At 53.7% G+C, this 21,360-nt stretch overlaps 1 protein-coding gene across 2 annotated transcripts; it reads left to right on the top strand.

The window, feature by feature from the left end:
• Positions 1 to 8,995: 8,995 nt before the first annotated feature.
• On the top strand, positions 8,996 to 20,426 carry TBX3 (T-box transcription factor 3; the record flags this gene model as incomplete). Of its 2 annotated transcripts, none has more annotated exons than XM_080355609.1 (7): positions 8,996 to 9,390; positions 11,192 to 11,459; positions 12,695 to 12,841; positions 14,876 to 14,952; positions 16,245 to 16,402; positions 17,941 to 18,644; positions 19,440 to 20,426. In XM_080355609.1, the coding sequence occupies 7 exons, from the start codon at positions 8,996 to 8,998 to the stop codon at positions 19,887 to 19,889; spliced, it is 2,199 nt and encodes a 732-aa protein (XP_080211735.1). In that variant the 3' UTR covers positions 19,890 to 20,426. The 2 variants fall into 2 exon arrangements, with proteins under 2 accessions (XP_080211735.1, XP_080211734.1); XM_080355608.1 differs by having other exon boundaries at positions 11,192 to 11,531.
• Between the last annotated feature and the right edge of the window lie 934 nt (positions 20,427 to 21,360).

Genomic DNA, 21,360 nt, shown 5'->3' with positions numbered 1-21,360 from the left:
CTCCCAAACCTTTCCCCTCTAATCCTAGTTCCAGGAGGGGGAAAGGATCCGCTTGGTGAAGCGGAGCGAGAGCTGCACAAATATTGTTTACACCTGCGACGCGAAGTTGGCTGTGTTCTGCTCCCCTCTGCTTTAATTGGAAATCTTTTCCGTCTGCCCCAACTCCTGGATCATCTGGGTTTCATAAATTTTCACAACACCCCTGCTGCTCCAGAGAAAACGCTGCGGCAAGAGTCGGTTCTCCCTGTGTTTCTGAATCCCAGCAGAAGAGTAATTACCGGAGGAGCAAAAGTGGCCTGGGACTTGTTTTTGGTCTAGGGGAGGAAAGGGTGGGGGAAAGGGGAGAGAGAAACCTGGCCATGAAGTGGGGGCTGTAAAGCTCGTATATGTATATACACACACATACGTATGTATAGAAAAGCAAGGAGCAAGTGTAAGATCGAAAGCAGAGCCTTTTCTGCAGACACGTGTGCCATTAAAAGCGAATAATTCAAAGTAGTTTTAAACTATAAAAACATGGGATCTTTCCCCTTCTCCTGCTTTTTTTCTTTTTTTTTTGTTGGGGGGGGGAATATACAAATCCCGTCTCCCCTTCTCAGATGACCTCGAAGGACCGGTTTTTTCACTTTCCGATGTGTGCGCGTTTGCGCTTTCCGGAAATCAATCTAAAGTTCGTTCAAAATACTAAACTAAAATAAAACAGCGCTGCAAAACCTCCCACGCCTTAAAGACGGAGAGGGAGCCCCCCCCCTTTTTTTTTTCTGCCTATATATGTATATATATATATTTTTATATATATATATATGTTTCCATCTTATTGTGCTCCCTACGGAAATTATCTCCGGAGGTTTTGGCTGGGTCGTGTGTAGATGTGTGAGCACGTAGAGAAACGAGCTTGCTGGTGAAGCACCGGGGGGTGTCGGCGGGGCTGCCCGGAGCCCCCAGGGCAGGGGGTGGGCGTGAGGGTCTGGGCTGCCGGCCCCCCTTCCATCCCCGGTTGCCCCGGGATGGCTCAGTCCCCGCGGGGAGTTGTCTCCTTGGAGCAGAGAGAGTTGGAAAGCGGTGGGGAAGGAGAAGAGGACTTTCTCCTTCCAACATCTTCAGGAGTGCCGCTGGGACGAAGCCCCCCGGCCCCCTCCCCTGCACGTCGGGTCTCAGCTTCAGGCCGGCCGAAACGGCCAAGTTTTTCAGCGAAATTTGCCTCTACTCAAAAGTTTCCCAGGGCTGAGCTGCCACATTTCGGCTGCATTTTGCAGCCCCCTTATGAAGGCAGGGAGGGTAAAGCCCTTCCCTCGCCTTGCGCCGGCAGATGCCAGGGGTCAAACATACAGAGGGGCTGCGGGGGAAGAAAAAATCCATTCCTAGCCGCCTCTAAACCTTCTAACCGGGCACTGGAAAAAATAAAGCGCTTCCCTCCGTCCCCAGATTTTTATTTATTTATTTATTTATTTTTAATTTATTTCTCTGCGCTGGGGATACTTTGAGCTCCGTTTCAACCGAGAGGGAATGAGTGAAATGAAATTACTGGAGACACGGTCACGCCGTGAGTCCCCCACGGCCGCGACCGGGAGCTCCTCTGCTGCCCAAACGCGTCGGGAACATCCACTTTTAGCCGTTTTTTTGAAGTCTTGCAGCCCATGGCGAGAGCGATACCGGGCGCGGGCTCCCGCCGGGACACCCCGGGATCGGGGTGAATTCTCTTGAGCATGTCGAGGGCTCGGGGCTTGTAACAAACGTCGCGTACAGGCAGGAGTTGTCCCCTGCCTCCTCTTCTCTTTCATGTATCTCCTGCCTTGGGGTGTGCGTGTGGGGGTTATAGCTCTTTTTAATTGAAACCTAGTAAGGAAAATAGTAATGGATACCAGGCTCCGATGGAGAATACGTGTCCGCGGCTACATGATGAGTGTTAGTTCAGCAGACTTGAAGAAGCCGATTCTTCTCCTCTGTCATTTCTCTATTGACAGCAGCCCCTATTAGATTTACCATGTCCTTTTGCAACAGCTGGTCAACCCCCCCGCTCCTCCAGGCCGAGGTATCAATCGATGGCCGGGTGACTTGGTGGCATGTGGGAAGAAAACGGGAGCAAAGTGTGTGTCAGTGTCGGTGCCAGAGACTCCCGGATCCCCTCGTTGCTTTGATGTCACCCGGAGTTTACCGTGTCCCCGGTGGTGCTCAGCACTGCTCCGCGGCCCCGGGGGATGCTGCCCACCCACCCCTCGGGCCGGGGCGGGGGGATGGAGATGGGAAAGGCTCCGGTTCTGGGTTGTTAAAGAACACGGCTGATGGTCAAAGCAGATAAAATCGGTTTCTTTGCCGGGTACTCTCGAGTACCTTGTTCTACTGGGTCTGCAGGGAGGAGGAAGGGGGGAGCAAATGCCGCATCTGGAGAGCTGGAGGAACCGTCCCTCCTCGGTGCTGTTGTTGTGTTGTGTGTGTGTTTAAATAATTGAATAAACGTATCCACTCCTTCCCTCTTTCCCCTCGCACGCAGACACACACACAAAGACAGCATTGAAAAGATAGATCTGTTTGACCATAGGAAACGACAATTAGCGCTACTTCCTGAGCGGCAAACTGTATGTATATGCCTGGCTATTTAAAGAAAAAAAAAAAAACACTTATCCAAATAGTGAACTCTGTTCACGATTTCTGCTTGGCCAAGGGTGATGGAAGCAGAAGGATGTGTGCAAAGAGAGTAATGGAGGGCGCAGGGCTTTCATTTTGCCTCTGCCAGCAACACATCGGTGAGAAGAGCAAGACTGGGGCGGGGGTGGAAAGGGCCGCAGGGGCTGCGTGTGCAGCGGGGGATGCTTTGTGGCAAGGGGAAACAGAGTGGTGCAAAAACGGCTGGAAAAAGGTAAAAGAGATGTGAGCTGGGGAAGGAAGGGGACGAGCCCCAAACCTTGCTGTGCTCTGAGGTGTCCCGGTCAGTGAGGCTGCGCCCCACTGGGAGGCGAAGGGCAAAGCTGCCAGAGGTGGCTCTGGGTGCTCCTTAATTTTCTTCTGCCATCGGTGGTAAAGTGGATGCAACCGGAGAGTGTCAGAGCTGGCTGGGGACAGGAACAAAGTGAACACAGGTCTTGTGGGGAGGGGAGGAACTGGGTCAGGACTGGTGATCTGAGTGATGTTTGTGAGAGGAGTGAAAAAATCATCATCCTGGAGCCCTGATGTTTGGGCTCCCCCCTGGTAGGAGCCAGGCCAAGGCCGGGGGTGCTCAGGAGGAGCCAGGAGCCGGGGGCTGTTTGTGGCAGAGGCAGGCAGGGAAGGGCAGGCAGCTGCGGTGACCCCAGAACGGGGAGACGGTGCTGCTTGACCCCGCAGCGGCTCTGCCATGGTCGTGCTGCGCTGCTCCCACCAGGCTGGGATGAGCTGTGCCGGGGACATGAGCAGCCTTTCCTGGAGGGACACATCCTAGTGAGGGCTGGAGGGTGAGAAACCTCTCCAGCTGCTGCTTTCCTCCCTTTTTTTTTTCCTCGGTGCTCCAGTGAGGCATGTGTAACGCAGTCTCTGGGTTCTCCCTGGCCCTGCAAAGCCCTGAGCTTGGCTGTGCTGTGAAGGGCAGCTGACCCTGCTGTTCCCCACTCCACTTCTGTTCAGAGAGATGGGAACAGCCCCTTTGATTGGAGTGGGATAAGATGGGGCCCTCCCTGCTAAGGGAGAGACACAGGGAATTTTTTCTGCTTGCTATTTCTAATGCTTTACTGTGCTTTTTGGTTCTGAGCAGGTTATTTGGCAAAAATGTCAGGCTAGGCTTTCCATGAAATGCAACTGGCAATTGGAGGCAGGGTTCTGCCAAAGGGGAAAGCAAAGAGCTGCTGTAGTGACCCCCCCCTCCCCGTAGCAGTTTATATAGTCCGAGTGTATAGACTCACTTCCTCAGGGACCTGCTTCATTACACTGTGGCCTGCAGTGCCACTCTGGGATGGAGCTGTGTCAACACGGCCGCCGTTTACTGACACCTTTTCCTGGGCTGGGGAAGGGCCTGCACGGGGAAGGGGGAAGAGTTTACCTCGGAAGAAGCGTGTAATCACTGCTTGCCAGACGCCCCCCATGCTCCAGCCAGTATTTACTGCAAGCCTGCCAAAGTAAACCAGCCCGCTGCATTTTATTTCGGATAAACACAGCGCGGCCACGGTGGGGTGTTGCTTTCCGAAGGGCTGGAGACAGAGAGGAGGCTGCGGCGCCGGGGGAAAGGGAGGGAGGAGAGGGATGAATCCTGCAGGGTGCGGGGTGGGTGGCAAGCAGGATGGCTCTGGGCCCCTGGGGGTGCTTGGGACCAGTAGTGCGATAAGGAAATGCATAGGTAGGATGCAAAACCCTGCTTAAATTCTGCGTGTTGGCCCTGTACCAGGCCTTGTCCTCTCCTACAGAGCCCCTGCGAGCACCCAGCACATGCATGAGTGCAAGGGATACATCAGGTTTTGCTGTCGGAGCAGGGATTTGTATTGTCCCCTGGGGATGAATCCCTCCTGGATGCACACACCCACGCAACATCTCCATGTACACAGAGGCCGTGTAGCACGCACACAGCCTTGCCACGCATTCTCACACGCCTCGGAGCTGCTCCTGCAGGCCTGGGAGAAGACGTGTGGGCCCGAAAACTGGGCTGCCTTTATTTTCCTCTTGCCGCCTTCCTCCAGCTGGCTCTTCAGGCCACCGGGAGAGAGCCAGAGCCCACACCTCCCACACCTCCCAACACACACACACACACGGGACAGGCTCACTGCACACCCCGAGCTCTCGTGCAAACACCAAAAGTTGCTTAGGAGAGTGAAATCTGAGCAAGCAGAGTTCTCCCAGCCGCACAACCACCAAAGACCCAGGGTCTGGCCAGCTCCGCTTTCCCTCCAGCCTGGATTGAACCAGGGGAAACCCAGCGAGGTGCTGGCGGATGGCGGCATCAGGGAGCTGGGGAGGGAAGGTGGGAGCCGCCTTTAGCTCTTTGCGCTCTGAGATTAGAGAGCCCCGGCCTGGCTGCTCTCCGGGGAGACAGCGGAGACCTTTCATGCCTCTTTGAAGAGCCAAGATAGTGTCGGCCTTGGTGCGAGCCTAGCTTGCAGACGGGCCGGGAGGCGCGGGGGCAGCCGGCTATCGCAGATATCGCCCTTGCCTCCTCCCGCGATCCCACCTCCACCTCACTCCCGACCCGTCGCTATCAGCCGCCCTCATCTCCTTTTTTTCTTTATTTTTTCCATTTTCCGTACACCCCCTTCTTCCCCTTCGCTTTGTCATTCATTTTTTGCGGATCTCCTTACTTATTTCTGCGCGTCGCTCGTTTATTTATTTCTGGCAAAGAGGCGGCTAACAAGTAGCTGGAAGCACTGGCCAATATTTAACTAAGATGGCTGGCCATCAGGTCCCTTTTGTTTGCTTGCAAATTAATCATCCAGCGCGCAGTCGGCGCCAGGGTAGATTTATCACACACAGAAGGGGGAATGAGGCGGCCGAAGGGAGACAAAGACTGTTCGCACCTTCCCGCTTTTGATCTTAGATTAGTGCAGCCTCCCTTCATAATACGAGTCTCCAGGGGGCTTCGTCGGGGAGGTCACTCGGAACTGGCGGAAGTTTGCACGCCATTAGCCAGACGCTGAAATTGGAAATCATAAGCGGCAAACATTTTTATTTTCCTCCGCGGGCCGCTGCGCGGGTGGGTGCCGAGCGCGGTGCAAGGTGCGGGGCGGGCGCGGAGGGCGGCAGCGACTCCCGTCTCTGCTGCGGCGCCGAGGGCGCGCACCGGCGGGGCGGGCGCGGGGGTCGGGGCGCGGCGGGGCTGGGAGCGGCTGAGCTTGTCCCGCGGGAGCCCGTGGGCACCTCCTGGTCCCCGGCGAAGAGCGGCGGCCCGGTTGGGGCAAATTGCGGCAAACTTCATGAAGCTGCCGGGAGTTTGTTGTGGGCTCTGTTAAAGGGAAGGTGTAGGATTTGGGGGTTCCCACCGCGGCAGCGGCTGGAAGCAGGAGCCCGAGAACCGGTTCCGAGCAGCGGTTGTAAAGACTCGCTTCCTTCGTTGGTAACTATCTGCACAGCTCAGCCGAGCGCTGTGCGGGTAGCCAAGCTCCTGGCTCCGTGAAACACATCAGACTTTACCCCCCTCCATCCTCTTTGAACGCATTACTCCCGCTTCCTTTCCTCCCTCCTCCTCTTTTTTTTCTCCATCCACTCCCACCCCCGACCAAAGCGGAGATATTTTGGTGAATGCAAAGCGATCCTAGACGCTGGTTACTACAGGGACTTCACCAAGCTGGCGCCAAGCGCTCTTAACCATGTGCGTCAAAAATGCAATGTTAGAAGAGCTAATCACTTTAGAGGTTCCGCTCCCATCTGCGCGCAGCCAGCGCTGAGCCCCTGCGCTCCGCCGCTTCGCTCCCGGAGGATTATCTTCCCTCTTTAAAGCAGGATGGAGGGATTGTCGGGAGAGACCCCAGGGCCCCCCAACGGAGGGGGGGGGCATTATAATTCGGCACATTCCCAGCACTGGGATATCCCTCCTGACACACGCGTGGACGCCCCGTGCCCTGCATGCCCACGGCTCCCACCGACACGCGTCCACACGAAGCCCCGTCTTGCTGCCCTGCACTGTCATTCCCCCGGGAACATGCCTCCCCTCCCCAGAAACTTCCCAGGCGCGGATCCTGCCCGGCTCTTCCCTCTCAGTGGAGCCAGTGCAGGCCCACGCGTGATGCCTTCCCCAGGGGGTAGCTGGCTCCATGCGAGCCCGGGCACGGGGGCACCCGGGGAGGGCCCCCCCCCGGCCCGGCGCTGCCCGGGCGCCGGGAAAGCCGCACTTCCCGTCTCCTCCCCGCGCACCTCATGGAAGAGGAGGGGTGTGGGAGCGTAACCCTCTCGGCGCCGGTGCCAGCGGACTGGCCTTAATCCTCAGAGCCAAAGAAAGAAAGAAAAAAAATAATAATACATTTTTTTTAAATTCCCGTTTTCTAGTCTCCCCCCTTGCCCCCCAACCCCGGCGCGATTAGCAGCCGCCGGGCCTGGGGCTGAGCCGAGCGGCGGCCCCAGCCCGCCTCGCCGCAGCCTGCAGCCGCCCACGACAACAATAATAACGGCGGCGGCGGCCGCTGGGGCAGCCAGACCCGAGTCCCGCGCCGGGGGGAGACCGGCAGAGCCACCCCCTGGCCGTCTGCCACCCCCCCGGGGCTCGCCCCCAGATTTGCGGGGGGAAGGAAAGCGCCCGGCCCCCCGCCTAGGGGTGTTGTCTTGTTTGAAGAAAGCAACTTTCCCGTAGCGAGAGAACGGGGCGGGGGAGTAGGGGGTGCTGCGGAAGAGGGGGTGTCACAAACCCCGGCGGCTGCGGGAACCGGCGGCAGCCGCGACGCAGCGGGGATGGGCGTGCGGCCGGCCGGGCCCTGCGGCCGGCCGGGATGGGTCCGGCGCTCTGGGTGGGGCGGGGGGGGCTCCCCCAGTTGCGGGCTGGGCAGAACTCGCAGTGCCCGGCCCGGCTGGGGTGCGGAGCGGCGAGGGGAACACCCCTATTCGGACCCCAGCACCACGCGTGGAGCCCCACCCGCTCCCGGCGCCCCCCGCCGCCTCTCCAGCGCTGCCAGCAGCCGCTGCTTTGGAAGCTCCTACCGGGGCAGGCGGCTGCAGGAGGGAGCGAGCACTGGAAATGCCCAGCCTGCCATCTCGCCGGGGCCGTGGCCGGGGGGCGAGGCGGCCCCGAACACCCCCCTCTAGAGGCGGGTACTCCCGGCCGCCCTCCCCGGGCGCTGCCTGCTCCCTCCCCTCTGATCATGTTGACATATTCACACGGCCCGGAGTACTAGTGATGCTTTGCTGCAGCGTTACAGTTTCCGACACCTTCTTTTTATAACTCGGCTCTGTCCCCCTTCCACTCGACCTGTCAAAACCACGCCTATGGAGCCACACAATTGGTCCGAAAGCGTCAAAGAGCCAATCAAGGAGGCTCCAGCTCCCTTGTAACCCACAACACATCCATACAATCTGGTGCACGCAGAGCACAGACTCACAGGGAATTCTCAGAGCTGAGAGGCTCCTTCTCCCTCTCTCTCTCTTTTTCCTCTCTTTCTTCCCCCCCTTTTTCTCTTCCTTTCTCTTTCCTTCTCTCTTTCTCCCTCTCTCCTTTTCTGAAGCGCTGCTGGAGAGGAGACGAGTGTAATTCTTCCTTTTTTTTTTTTTTTGTTTGTTTGTTTAAGGCAGAGTGAAAGAGAAAGAGAGGGGAAAATAATTTTAAAAAGGAAAGGAGGAGGGTGAAAGAAAGAAGAGATCCTGATGGAAATCAGGGCACTCTGACCAACTCCTGCTTGGAGAGGGGGGAAGGCGAGGCGGAAGCGAGATTTCCCTACAAGTTTTTGCTGCTGAAGGTTGCTCAGGAGCCTTCCCCGGTCGGCGAGGGGTGGTGGGTTTGTTTGCTTCTTTCTGCTTTCCCTCCCTTCCCAGCCTCTGCTCTGCAGCCTGACCGTACGGAGGAAAGGTGGAGGGGTGGGGGGGAGGGGGGGGAAAGAGCCAGTCACCCCAAAAGAGAACCCAGCTTCGAGCCGTCACCCTTCGCCACGGAAGAAGAGAAGAGGGATTGAGACTAAGAGAAAAAAGAAGAAGAAAAAAAAAAGGATCTCGGCTTGTCCAGCCCTTCTGCGGCAACACGAACAGGCAGCGAACCCGGTGGATTTTTTTTCCCCCCTTTTCGGCGTTTCTTTTCCAGCGCAAGGACTTCCACTCAGGAGAAAAAAAAATAAATACAACCCTGCAGAGACCGAACACAGAAAAAGCAAGACTAATAATGAACAATCCTGTTAATCCGCTGTCCCGAGGGCTGGGGATGTGCTCCTGCTCGGGAAGTTGTAGGCTGTAGAAGTTCTGCCTCTCCCCCATGTACTGTGCTGTCTAGAGCTTGTTTCCCCCCAACCCTATTTTTTGGTGCTTTAATGCTGTTATTGTTATTATCTTAATTTTTCTTCTTCATGATGTGCTGTTAGAAACCACTCCGGGACTACTCCAGCAGTAGGAAGATCGAGGAGTGGAGTGGATGAATATACCGATGAGAGATCCAGTAATCCCTGGGACAAGCATGGCTTATCATCCTTTTTTACCTCACCGGGCACCGGACTTTGCCATGAGCGCTGTGTTGGGACATCAGCCTCCCTTCTTCCCGGCTCTGGCTTTGCCTCCCAATGGGGCAGCCGCTCTCTCCCTTCCCGGGGCTCTGGCTAAACCCATCATGGATCAGTTAGTGGGGGCTGCAGAGACTGGTATCCCCTTTTCTTCCCTGGGTCACCAGGCAGCAGCCCATCTGAGGCCTTTAAAAACTCTGGAGCCAGAAGAAGAGGTGGAAGATGACCCGAAAGTGCATCTGGAAGCCAAAGAGCTTTGGGAGCAATTCCATAAAAGAGGCACAGAGATGGTGATTACCAAATCGGGAAGGTAGGTCTGGGTCGGGGGTTCGTGCCTTTTTTTTTTCTGCCCCCCTCCTTTCCCCACCCCTCAATCTCTGCACCCCGCTCCACAGCAAGGCTCTTTCCCTGAAAAATTCCTCCATAAAGCTCCTTTTGCTTGGGACTATGGAAAGTTTTTAGGCAGCTGAAGATCCGAGCTCATCTCGGGCACCACTTTGCAGGGAAAGTCCCAGGCACGACCCGGCCCTGCTCGGAGTGCGTGTGCAGGGGGCGAGAGGGTCCCTTCATGGTTCAGTGGCTTAATGCTTTCTGGAGGAGACTGGTAGCAGAAAGAAAATAATTTGAGGGTTGAAAAGGAGCTTGCCTGATTTCAGGCTCGCTGCACGGAGTTTTTCTTCCCTAAGAGAAGGGGGAAAAATATATTCGAAGCGGCGTATCGCTGCTGGTGAGGCGGGAGCTGCAGGTCGGCTCAGTTTATCAGTTGTTTCGCTCGTGTCTCTGTCTCTGATGGGATCTAGGCTGTGTTTGTGCTGACTAATTATATCTGGAAATGCACAAAAAGCTGGCAAAACCCCGCAGAGGTCCTGCAGCCGCTGCTTTAGGGGCAGGGAAGGTTTTGCAGCTCCATGCTGCCTGTCGCTGTATTTATAAAACCTTCACGTGGGAATGAATGAACATACACATCGCGTCCATTTCTGCTTTTAATAGCATTACCCCTCTGAAATCCTTTTCTATATTCGCTACTCATTGACAGTCGTGCTCTTTTACAACTCTACCTATTGCTACGACGAGTCGTAGGGAGAAAACCCCCTTCACCACCCGGGTGTTTTTTTAAGACACTCTCTTAGAAACCTCCCAAACAATTCGCGTGTAATTTGCCAGAATTAGTTGAGGAAGCCACTCCTGAAAGTCTTCTTAGATGGCCTTCAGCTGAAGCTTCACTTACTTGCAGAGCACCAGTTGCTGAGGCAAAGAAAAAATCCTAGAGCAGCAAGGGGAGACGGGGGGGGAAATCCCCTTGCCCATTTTACTGCTTTCCTGAAGTTTTCTCTGCTAATTGTGGTCAAAAGTGAGGGGGTTTTTTTGCGCGAAAGCCTCGGCGGGTATTAAGCGCTCTTACATGTTGCAAAGTCATGTGTTTCCTTTTAAGTTGAGATTGCCGAATGCCAACCGCTCGATATAATAAACAGCAAATTTGTGGTATCCTGTTGCAGTTTCGAGCTGGACTTGGGAGCGGAGGGGAGCGGGGTTTGCTGAGAACCCTCTGCACAAACGGGTTATCACCGGGAGGCTGGAGCGCTGGGAAACCCTCGGCAGCCACCCTGCCCTCACTGGAGGGGTTTTTTTCTCCTCATTTGCAAAGTGAAAACCTCCCCTCCCCGCGCTTCGTTGGCGGACTGGGCTATAATAATGCGGAATATTTATTTTATCGGGGCGCGATCTGTTCCCATTTCTTTGTTTAGTAGGCGAAAAGGAAAATAATGAGAGATCTGAGAGCCCTAAATGAGGCTTTGCTGTTTAGGAATGGCAGAGGGTAGGCGCCTGCTGATTTCTAGGGAACACACGTACTTCCACCCTCCGCCTCCCATCCCAGAGACCATTTTTTCCTGAAACTTTTAAGCGTTTGAGAAACCTTTTCGCTGGAGGCGGGGGGGAAGCCCTTTTGCTGGGGGGGTGAACACACGACTTTTCTGCTTCTGAGAGCTGAAGCGATTGCTTGGTGGACGCGCTACGGAGACTTAGGAGCTCATTTAAACGCTGTAATTAATTTTATTTTCGTCTTGTGTTTTCTTTATCCCCCCCCCCCCACCACCACTCTCTGTCCATAGGAGAATGTTTCCTCCATTTAAAGTGAGATGCACTGGACTGGATAAAAAGGCCAAGTACATTTTATTGATGGATATTGTGGCGGCTGATGATTGTAGGTACAAATTCCATAATTCCCGGTGGATGGTAGCCGGCAAAGCTGACCCTGAAATGCCAAAGAGAATGTACATCCACCCGGACAGCCCGGCCACCGGCGAACAATGGATGTCCAAAGTCGTCACCTTTCACAAGCTGAAGCTCACTAATAACATCTCTGACAAGCATGGATTTGTGAGTGCCTTTTACACCTTCCTTTGCCTCCCCTTGCCCTCCCTCGCAGCCTGGCTGGAGCGGTGGGTCCCGGTGAGGGGATTCGACCCACAGCCCCGAATGGCAGTTCCCACGGGCGGCGAAAATGCGGGGAAAATGGGGGATAAATACTCTCATCCACGCACACGGGAGACATGTGTCTGTCCGGTTTATAATATCCCTTCGGGTTTTTTTTCCCTATTGCTGAGGTTGGAATTAAACACTCGAGTTTATTCGGTAACCTCTCCGTGCCTTTCAGCATTAACTTTAGAGATATATTTCCAGTATAGTGCAACTCGATATTTCTTGAAGCTGTGGTGACTTTATGTATGTCTCTATATATTTTTTTAATAAAGTCGATCACACTTTTTAAGTGTAAGAAAATGATATGCATATGTGTATAAAGGTCTTAAAGGCCTAAGTATGCAAACATTTAAATATATATTAATCTGGATAATGTAAAGCAAGCCAGAGTGAAAATAAACAGGGACCAAAATCAGAGGTCAAGTTGCCCATTCATGTCTATCCACTCCTTTACATTTACTGGGTGTGCAGAGATAAAAACTTACCCTAAGAGTGAAATCAAACAAACCTGCTGATAAGTGCTGTGACGATCCTTGGCCATTTCTTTCTATTCCTGGGAAAGCGTCCGCCCTCGGAGCCGGGGGTTGCTGGTGGTGGCCGCGGTCAGGGGATCTCTAATGTGCCGAGGATTGCATTTGCTGGCTGTGATTTGATTAGACGATACATTTTTTGCCTTTCGCAGAAGGCCTTAAGTGGATTGGGGCGAGCAATTAGACCTAGCCAAGGCTCTCGCGGTGGTGTTGCTGTTGTAGCTGCTTTATTTTATTTTATTTTATTTTGCACGTTGAAATCACAAGACATCGCAGCCGGAGCCCAAACAGCTTCTCCCCCTCTCCTAAGAGAGCTCTGCTGGGATTTTAACCGCCCCCCCGTCCCTCGGAAAGGTCCAGCGGAGAGCTGGAGCTGTCAGTGCTTTTTGTTGGATGCTGCAAAAGGCGTGTGCGTGTGTTTGGAGTGTGCTCGGCGGGGAGGAGGAGTGAGGGGAGGAAGGAGAGGGAAGGCAAATTAGAGAGGAGAAAGTGCCGATGGCCGGGGGAAGTGCGAGGCGGGGGTATCGCTCCAGCTGACCCTCTTCTTTCCCCCCCACCCCGCCTTCTCTGCTGCCGGCCGCTTCTCCCCCCCGCCCTCCCCAGACCATTTTAAACTCCATGCACAAGTACCAGCCCCGGTTCCACATCGTCCGAGCCAACGATATTCTCAAGCTTCCCTATAGCACGTTCAGGACCTACGTTTTCCCGGAGACTGAATTCATCGCAGTGACCGCATACCAGAATGATAAGGTAAGGAGATTAAGAAAGGATTTGTTTTACGTGTTTTGGCTTTTAAGAGAGCTTTTGCTCTGCATTGTTCCCTCTAAAAATCACGAAGCCTGTCCTGTTCCCCTCTCCCTGTCTCCCACCCTCGTCTTGCCCCCAAAACCTCCTTGATCCACCTTCGGGAAGGCGCCGAGGATGGGGGTCGGGCACTCTCCAAATACCCACCTCGGGGAAGACAATTAAACGGGAGATTAGGGGGGAAGACGAGGTGCTGTTTAAGGTTATTTTCGTTCTTGGTATGGAGAAAAGGGGGGAAATGGACGGGATGGTGTGGGGATCGCTGCTCTTAGTGTGGATTTAATCTAAGATGCACCAGAAGAAAAAAAAATCGGGCTGCGTATGTCGAAAGACAGAGTGGGGAGAGCAGCGGGGCTGGAGATTTTGTAATTCTTCTTGGCCTTTGTGCTGTTTTAGCTCCTTTAACAGCAGTTGGCAATAAGGCTGGAGCGCACGTATGGTTCCTATTATTATTATATTATGAATTTTTTTTTTTGCATCCTGCAGTGTTTTATTATTTTTTGTGGTGCAGAAATATGCTCTGATCAGAGAGGGTTATCTCGCTTGAATTTAGCTGGAAGGTCTGAAAGAGCCGGTGTGAGAAAGTTTTGCAGCGCTGCAAACGCTGCCTTTCCGTTTCTCCTGGTTTATTGTCACTTGCGACGAAGGTGGTATATTTGGGAGAGCGGCAAACGGCGAATTTACGATAATTAAGTCAAGTGGAAGGAAGCGAAGGAGCCAAAAAAAGGGGCTTTGGTTTTTTTTTCTGTCTATAAATTATAACTTTGCGTGTGCGTTAAGCGCAGAGGGTCTGGATGTGCAGCGCCCGCTCGCTGCCGCTTCCCTGTTCCTTCGCTATTAAGAATTAAAGGGCGAAGTGTGGGGGGGGTCCTGCACCCTTCTACTCTCAGTTTCCAAAAAGTCGCTTCTCCGGAGTTGGACTATTTTCCTCTGTTTCCGCGGCCAAGCGCTTGCAAGGAAACGGGAAAAATAAACCCGTGTATAGAGAGTAGACTTTGCTTTGGGACTTATCAGCAGGGCTGTTCGCCCCGGTCTATCAGCTGAGGCCGGCTTGGTTGAAGGGCAGGAATGAGCATATTTGTGTGATTGCCATGAAATGGGCTGGAAAGCGGCGGTGCGGGAGCCGCCTCGGCGGCGGGTCAGGAGCCACGGCCGGATCACCTGGATCAAAAAAGCCCCGCTGGTTTTTAGCAGTGGGTTTTCCTGCCCCTCACTCAGCCGCAGACAGGGGTTTTCTCTTCGGGGTCGTGCTCTGCTTTTCAAATTGGAGGGTTGCGGGGAGCTGCGGGTAAGCGGCATCCCCGTCCCTACCGCCCGCGTCCCGTTATAGCTACGGGACCCCCCCCCCGGCCGGGCTTTAAATCCACCTCGACACATCGTACAGGGGACGGGGTGCTCCGCACCCCCCCCATCCCTCCGAACGCAGGAAGAAACAGCCATTCCCTGCGATAACCCGAATCGCGATGAAACCCCCAAGCAGTCACAAAAAGAACCCAAACCGTAAACCCCCCTCATCCTCCTCCTAAAAAAAAATCAACTGGCTCCTGGCACCCCCGGCGCCCCAATACACACGCACACGCGGAGCATAATGCGATTATATGAAGTATTTTATTATAGCGAGGGGGTGGGTATGATTCCTTTGCGGTTTAATTATGGCATTTAAAGAGTTTTAAGCACAGGCATAACTTGCATGGATCGCATTGCACGGCTAAATTAATTCCGATGCGGTGGCAGCAACACGGGGCTCTTTCATTGCCACCACAGCCCGGGGGACTGGGGACAAGCTGCCTCTAAAGCGGCTCGGGAAACCACGGAGATTCACCCCAAAAACAGGGACCTTTGCCCCCTTCCCTGTCCTGCTCCTAATGAAGTTCTGCCGGCGCTGAGGGCACCGGGGAGAGGTTATTCTGTTGTTTTTTAATGTAAAATCTCCTTATTTCTGCCCCAACCCCCTGCGTATTTTTTTTCTCTGTCCTATAGATCACTCAATTAAAAATTGACAACAACCCCTTTGCCAAAGGTTTTCGGGACACCGGGAATGGAAGGAGGGAAAAAAGGTGAGTCTGGATAGATTATATATAGATGCCCCATTTGGCTTCCGTGTGTAAAGCTCAGAACATGTGCAGAGGTCAAAATCACCAAACCACACTTTTTTTTTTTCCCCAAAATTTGCCAAAATTCATAAGGATCTTGTTGCTATTTAAGGCAAAACTGATTGAGTGGGAATTCTTTCCTGCTTTCCACATTTATTTTTTCCATCGCAGGCTTGACTGGCCAAAGGGATGGTGATATATTAAGCAAGTATCACTGGAGAAAGAAGTTTCCCTTAAAATGTTGGAAGGATTGTAACATTATAGTGTGTATCTAGGATTGGGGAAGAGGGAGAATTAGGGGCAGAGCTGATCGCTGGTTGAATCTCCTCTGGCCTTTTCCCGGGGACTGTATCAAAAAGACTGAAGTATAGAGGAGAAACATATAAATAAACTGTTTTGACAGAGGTGTCTCATGAATATGGAAGCAATTAGTGATAGAAGATTCTTTATTTTTTTCTAAAAGCAGCAGGACACAACTTGTGCCCCAGGTAGATGGATGGATCAAACTCATTTTAGTGGGTCTCAAGATTTTTATTTTTAATATTGGAGTAAATAGAGAAAGGGATTTTTTTTTTCCTTTTATGGGGCCTTCGTTTTGGTTTGTTAGAGCAGACAGGATATTTCAGCCATTTGCACTAGCGTTTGGATAATTAATAAATCGGTCTGTTTATCTTTTATTTAACCAAAAAAAAAAGCAAGGGGGAAATGTAGTGTAAGACAAGAGGCCTTTCTCCCTTCCCAGCACACACACACACGTCAGCTCCTCTTGTCCATCAGTGTGAAAATAAAGCCAACGCTGGAGCCACAGGACGGAAATGATTTCTAATTTCTCTCTAAATATAAATAGATTTTTTACTCCGGGTTAATTGTTGGTGAAAAGATTACATAAAGTGCCTAACAAAATAACCACTTCCTAGCAATCTTAGCAACCATTAAGATGGCTCATATCTCTGGAACATCCTCGCGTTTTTAAAAGCTAATCTCCAGGGAATGCTTCCCTCTCCCCTCCGCCCCTTCTCTTTAATATCTGCCCTTGCTGAGGAGCTGCTCAACCACTTCCAAGAAATCTCCTCTCATTAGCAGCCAAGTCCTGTCTGCGAGAAAACGTGCTCCCCCTCCTCGAGGGGACCTTGGCCCTTAATTCTCCTGCCCCAACCATCCCCAAACAGGGTCTCCAGAAGGGATGAGGGGTCCTGGGGGAGTGTCCCGGGGGGGGTGCCGGGGTCCGCTCACCCAGCGGGTGCGTGTGTCCGCAGGAAGCAGCTGACCCTGCAGTCCATGCGGGTGTACGACGAGAGGCAGAAGAAGGAAAATGCCACCTCGGACGAGTCGTCCAACGAGCAGACGGCCTTCAAGTGCTTTGCCCAGTCGTCCTGCCCCGCCGTGCCCACCGTCGGCACCTCCAGCCTCAAAGGTGAGACCTGCGCCCCCCAGACCCTCCCTGGCTCCCTGGGTGCCTGCTCTGTGCAGCGACGGATCTGACCTCTGCACCCTCTGGCACTTCTTCCATCCTTCCTTCTGTCTTTCCTTCCTTTATCTTTCCTTCTTTTCTGTGTTTTCTCTGTTTTATTTCTTCTCTCCTTTCTCTTTCCTCTTGCTTCTTTTCTCTTCTCTTTTCTCTTCTCTCTTCTCTTTCTCTCTTCTCTTTCTCTCTTCTCTTTCTCTCTTCTCTTTCTCTCTTCTCTTTCTCTCTTCTCTTCTCTTCTCTTCTTCTCTTCTCTTCTTCTCTTCTCTTCTTTCTCTTCTCTTCTCTTTTCCCTCCCTCTCTGTCTTTCCTGCTCTCTTTATCTTTTTCTTTGTCTCTCTTTCCTTCTTTCCTTCTTTCTCTTTCTTTCCTTCTTTAACCTTTTTCCTTTGCTTTTCTTTCTCCCCCTCTTTTTCTCTCTCTTTCTCACTCTCTGTCCTTCTCACTCACTCTCCCTCTCCCCCCAGCCTCCCTCTCCTCCCGCTGCACATTCATTCCTCCCCTTCTTGGTTCAGAAAGGAGCCAGCTCTGAGTCAAGGGAGCAAAGACAGACCACGGGGCAAAAGTTCAAAACTGGAGTCACTCCATTAATATTCCTCTCTGAATCTGTTATTAGAGGAAGGATCTTTTCCCTGGATACAGTCCCGAACTTTGTTATAGAAAAGTCACCCTCGATTTCTCTCTGTGCGGGGTTGGGAGCTGTCTGCAGCTCTCTCACATGTATTAATCCATCCAGGGGCGGGGGGGTGCAGGGGGAGGAGGAAACAACTTCTTTTTTGTTGTTGCCTTACTCGCTCGTTTAAAGTCCTGCCGAGCGGAGGGGAGGGGAGCTGGGAGGGGACCCGAAAAGCAAACCAGAGCTTCGCACCTGGGGCGCTGAAATTAGGAGATGAAGTGCAGAGGAATCCAACGAAGCCGTGCATGCGTTTGGGGAGGAGGAGGAGGAGGCCGGGGCGGGGGGAGGGGGTCCAGGGAGTGATGGAGGCGACTGTATGGGTTTGGTTCTTCTTTAAAGTTTGCCCATCGAAAGGGTTGAAAACTTTGGAGAAGTTCTTAGGAGACACAACCCCAAGACCCTCTAAACCTGCCGGGAGGACGCTGCTGTCCCTGCCGGGGCCGGGGGGCGTTCACCGGGGCTTCCCCGCCGCCCGGGCAGCCGTGGGTGCCGCTTTCCCGGGCAGCTCCGGCAGAGCGGAGCCGCTGGCCCCGGGCCCGCCCGGCTGGGGGGTCTCTCCTCCGGGCCGCCGCTTTGTTTCGCAGCCAGTTTTGCTGCGCTGTGTAAAAGTCGGGTTGGCTCGGATGTGGCGGGCGGTGGGAGCCGGGGGAATGTATTTATTTATGTAAGAATAATAATAAAAAAAAGAAGGAAGTATTTACATTTAAATCTCTGGCCGGCCAGGAAGCCTTTCTGCCCTCTCTCCCAACCCGACGGGGTTTGAAGGGACGTGCTGTGCCGGATCCCAGCCCCGCTTCCCTTTGTCTTGCAGATCTCTGCCCCAGCGAGGGAGACAGCGATGCAGACAGCAAAGACGATCCCTTGCTAGAAGCCAACGAGTCGGGCAAAATCAGCACAACCACCGCCACCACCCCAGCACCGGCCAGCTCCGCCGCGGCCGTGGGAGGCGACTCCCGGGACAAGGGGGGCAGCCCCTCCAAAAGCCACTTCTTCCCCGGTGACTCGGCGGGGAGTCGGAGCCGAGAGAGGACGGAAAAAGTCCCTCCGGACTCCCGGCACAGCCCAGCTACTATCTCTTCCAGCACCCGAGGGGGAAGCCTGAGCGGCGAGGAACTGAAAAGCCCCCTCAGGGATGGTCCCAAAGTAGATGAGAACCGGCTGTTGGGTAAAGAGCCCTTCGCCCCCCTCACGGTCCAGACCGACAGCACGGCCCACCTGAGCCAGGGACACTTGCAAAACCTCGGCTTCCCCCCTGCCCTGGCCGGCCAGCAGTTCTTCAACCCGCTGGGGAACGGGCACCCGCTGCTGCTGCACCCCGGGCAGTTCGCCATGGGGGGGGCTTTCTCCGGCATGGCCGCGGGGATGGGGCCCCTGCTCGCCACCGTCTCCGGGGCATCTGCCGGTGTCTCGGGACTGGACAACACGGTCATGGCCACGGCGGCGGCCCAGGGACTCTCGGTAGCATCGGCGGCTGCTTTGCCTTTCCATCTGCAGCAGCATGTCCTGGCTTCTCAGGTACCGCGTCCCCCGCGCCGCTGCCCCTCCGGAGCAGGGGGGGCTCCGTCCCGGGGGAAAGGGGGAGGCAGCGGAAAACCCCCTTTAGCCTCCCAGCTGCGGGTTCCCACCCCAGCTCTCTCCGCAGGGGCAGGCGGTGGGTTTGGGGGAAAGTCAGAGGTGGGAAAACCCCAGGGTGGGGGGCGGGGAGAGTGGGGGTGGCCCAGCTTGAACTCCCGGGGCTCTCCCACTAGTCCTCTCACTCCCGTGCGCCCTGGGATACTGTGCCAGGCCTCTGTCCCTCCCCACCCCCCGCCTCCCCCGTGGTTTGGCGGCTCCCCAGGAAGTCCCAGCGCGCAGCTCCGCGCTGCGGGGCGCGTCCCAGCCTGCGGAGCGGAGCTGCCGTGATGGGGGGAGGGATACCCGGGGCTGCCCTGCGCGGAGGGCAACTGTACCTGCGGGAGGAGAAATAAAATCTCCCTGTGGAGGAAAAGGAGGAGGGTGGGCAGTGAGACAGCACGGCCTTTATCTCATTTCGTCCCTCTCCCCTCTCTTGGGCCATGACCCCCGCGACGGGGTGGGGGCTGTGCAGGACAGAGCTGACTCGAGGGGGGTCCGGGTGGTTTTGGCTTCGGCACCGGCAGGACGGGTCTTCATCCCCTCCCGTGGGCAGTAGCAGTTCGGCCACTGTCAGCTCTCCAGTGGCGTGTGCCTGGAAGGGGGGGGTGTGTTGGCGCGGGGGTGCCGCGAAGCATCCCCCGGGGGAAGATGTGCAGGCCGGTAACCCTTCCCTTTCTCTCTCCTCCCCTCCCGCAGGGCCTGGCCATGTCTCCCTTCGGAAGCCTCTTCCCTTACCCCTACACCTACATGGCGGCGGCGGCTGCCGCTTCCAGCGCCGCCTCCAGCTCGGTGCACCGGCACCCGTTCCTCAACGCCGTGCGGCCGCGGCTCCGCTACAGCCCCTACCCGCTGCCCGTCCCCCTGCCCGACGGCAGCAGCCTCCTCACCACCGCCCTGCCCGGCCTGGCCACCGGCTCCGGAGAAGGCAAAGCAGGGGGGTTACCCACCACCAGCCCCGGTTCCGTGCCCCTGGACTCCGCCTCGGACCTCACCAGCCGCTCATCCACCCTCTCCTCCGGCTCGGTCTCCCTCTCCCCCAAACTGGGAGCAGACAAGGAGGCGGCGACCAGTGAACTGCAAAACATCCAGCGTCTGGTCAGTGGGCTCGACCCCAAGCAGGACAGATCCCGCAGCGGCTCCCCGTAACCCCCCCGGCCTCCGGGAGCTCATTTCAAATCAGTCTTGCAGTGCACTTTGTTTGAAAGAAACCACATCCTCCACCCGCGAGTTGTTGTTATATATTTTTTTTTTACCCCCCTCTTTTATTTTGTTTCTTCTTCCCCTATTTTTCTTTTTTTAAATTTTAAAATATAAAATCGCCCGACGTTTTGTGCGTGCTTATCAACAACAAGGTATCTGGCGAAGCAGGGGGGTGAGGGCAGGGAGAAGATCGTGGATGGGGGAGCAGAGCCGAGGTGGGAGCGCTGGGTCGGAGGCTGCTCGCAGGGAGCAGGCTGGCCGGGCCGGGTCACCGGCGGGGTTGTGGCATCCTCCTTTTTTTTTTAATGAACTGTGTAAAAAAAAAAATCAGAAAAAAAAAAGAAAAAACGTAAAAGCAGAAATAAAACAACAAAAAAATCAAACAAATGTATGAATAAAAATTAAGTAAGAGAAGTGATTTTTTCATTCCGAAAGAAAAGTATGTAAGTAACTCGCATATCGGTTCTTTAACAGTTGTTTCCTGGGCGGGTTGTTACCGACAACCCCCTTAGTCAATATTAAGGGAAGCTGTGTGTTTAAAATATTATTGTGATGTCTGAGAGCCAGTTGGTGGCTTTTTTGCATGTTCCATAGTAGTCTGCTTTTTTTTGGGGGGGGGGAGGTATTTTTTTATTTTGGTCGGGTTTTGTTGTTTAATGCTCGTTTCAAATCCCAGGGAAAAATGAATAATAATAATAAAAGCAAAAATAAGACCCTCATCCCTCTCCCTTAAACATCCTCCCTGTAGCAACAACAATAAGAAGTGTAGTTGGAAAGAAAAAAAACAAGTGAATTTATTTTATTTGAAAACCTCTGTAGCTTGACTGTAGGTTTATCACAGCTTTCCCTCTTTAATTTTATATGCAATAACAAGGTTTAAACATACTGAGAAGAAGAAAAGAGCGGACACTATTATTAAAGCAAAGTATTTATGTAATTATTTGATAACTCTTGTAAATACGTGGAATATGAATACTCGAAATTAAACTTTAATTTATTGACATTGTACATATCTCTGTAAATACGGTTGCAGCTGTCTTCTTTTTTTTTTTCTGTTGTTGTTTTTAGTCGTTTTCATTTCAAAGTCGTAATTCCTTTAAACATACCCCCCGACCCAGAGGAGAAACACGCCCATTTCTGAGGGCTCACTTTTTAAACCCCGAGTTCACCCCAGAAAAACCGACCTCGTCCTTCTGTAGAGGAGCCGAATGCAGAAGGCAAAGCAGAAACAAACAGAATTAATCAAAGACAAGAAAACAAAAGGGAGCAAAAGAGAAAGCAACGTGCCATGGTAGCTTTTAATCCTCCAGTTCTACAGTGTTCAAAGTTCTACTTTCCGTATAAAATATCAACAACAACAAATATATATGTTACTACATGACAACAGGCTTCTCCAGTGGCTTGAGAGAGAGAGAGA

The sequence above is a fragment of the Nesoenas mayeri genome (assembly GCF_963082525.1).
Source record: "Nesoenas mayeri genome assembly, chromosome: 17".
In the NCBI taxonomy this organism is placed as follows: Eukaryota; Metazoa; Chordata; class Aves; order Columbiformes; family Columbidae; genus Nesoenas; species Nesoenas mayeri.
This window is presented reverse-complemented; position numbering and strand designations above follow the sequence as displayed.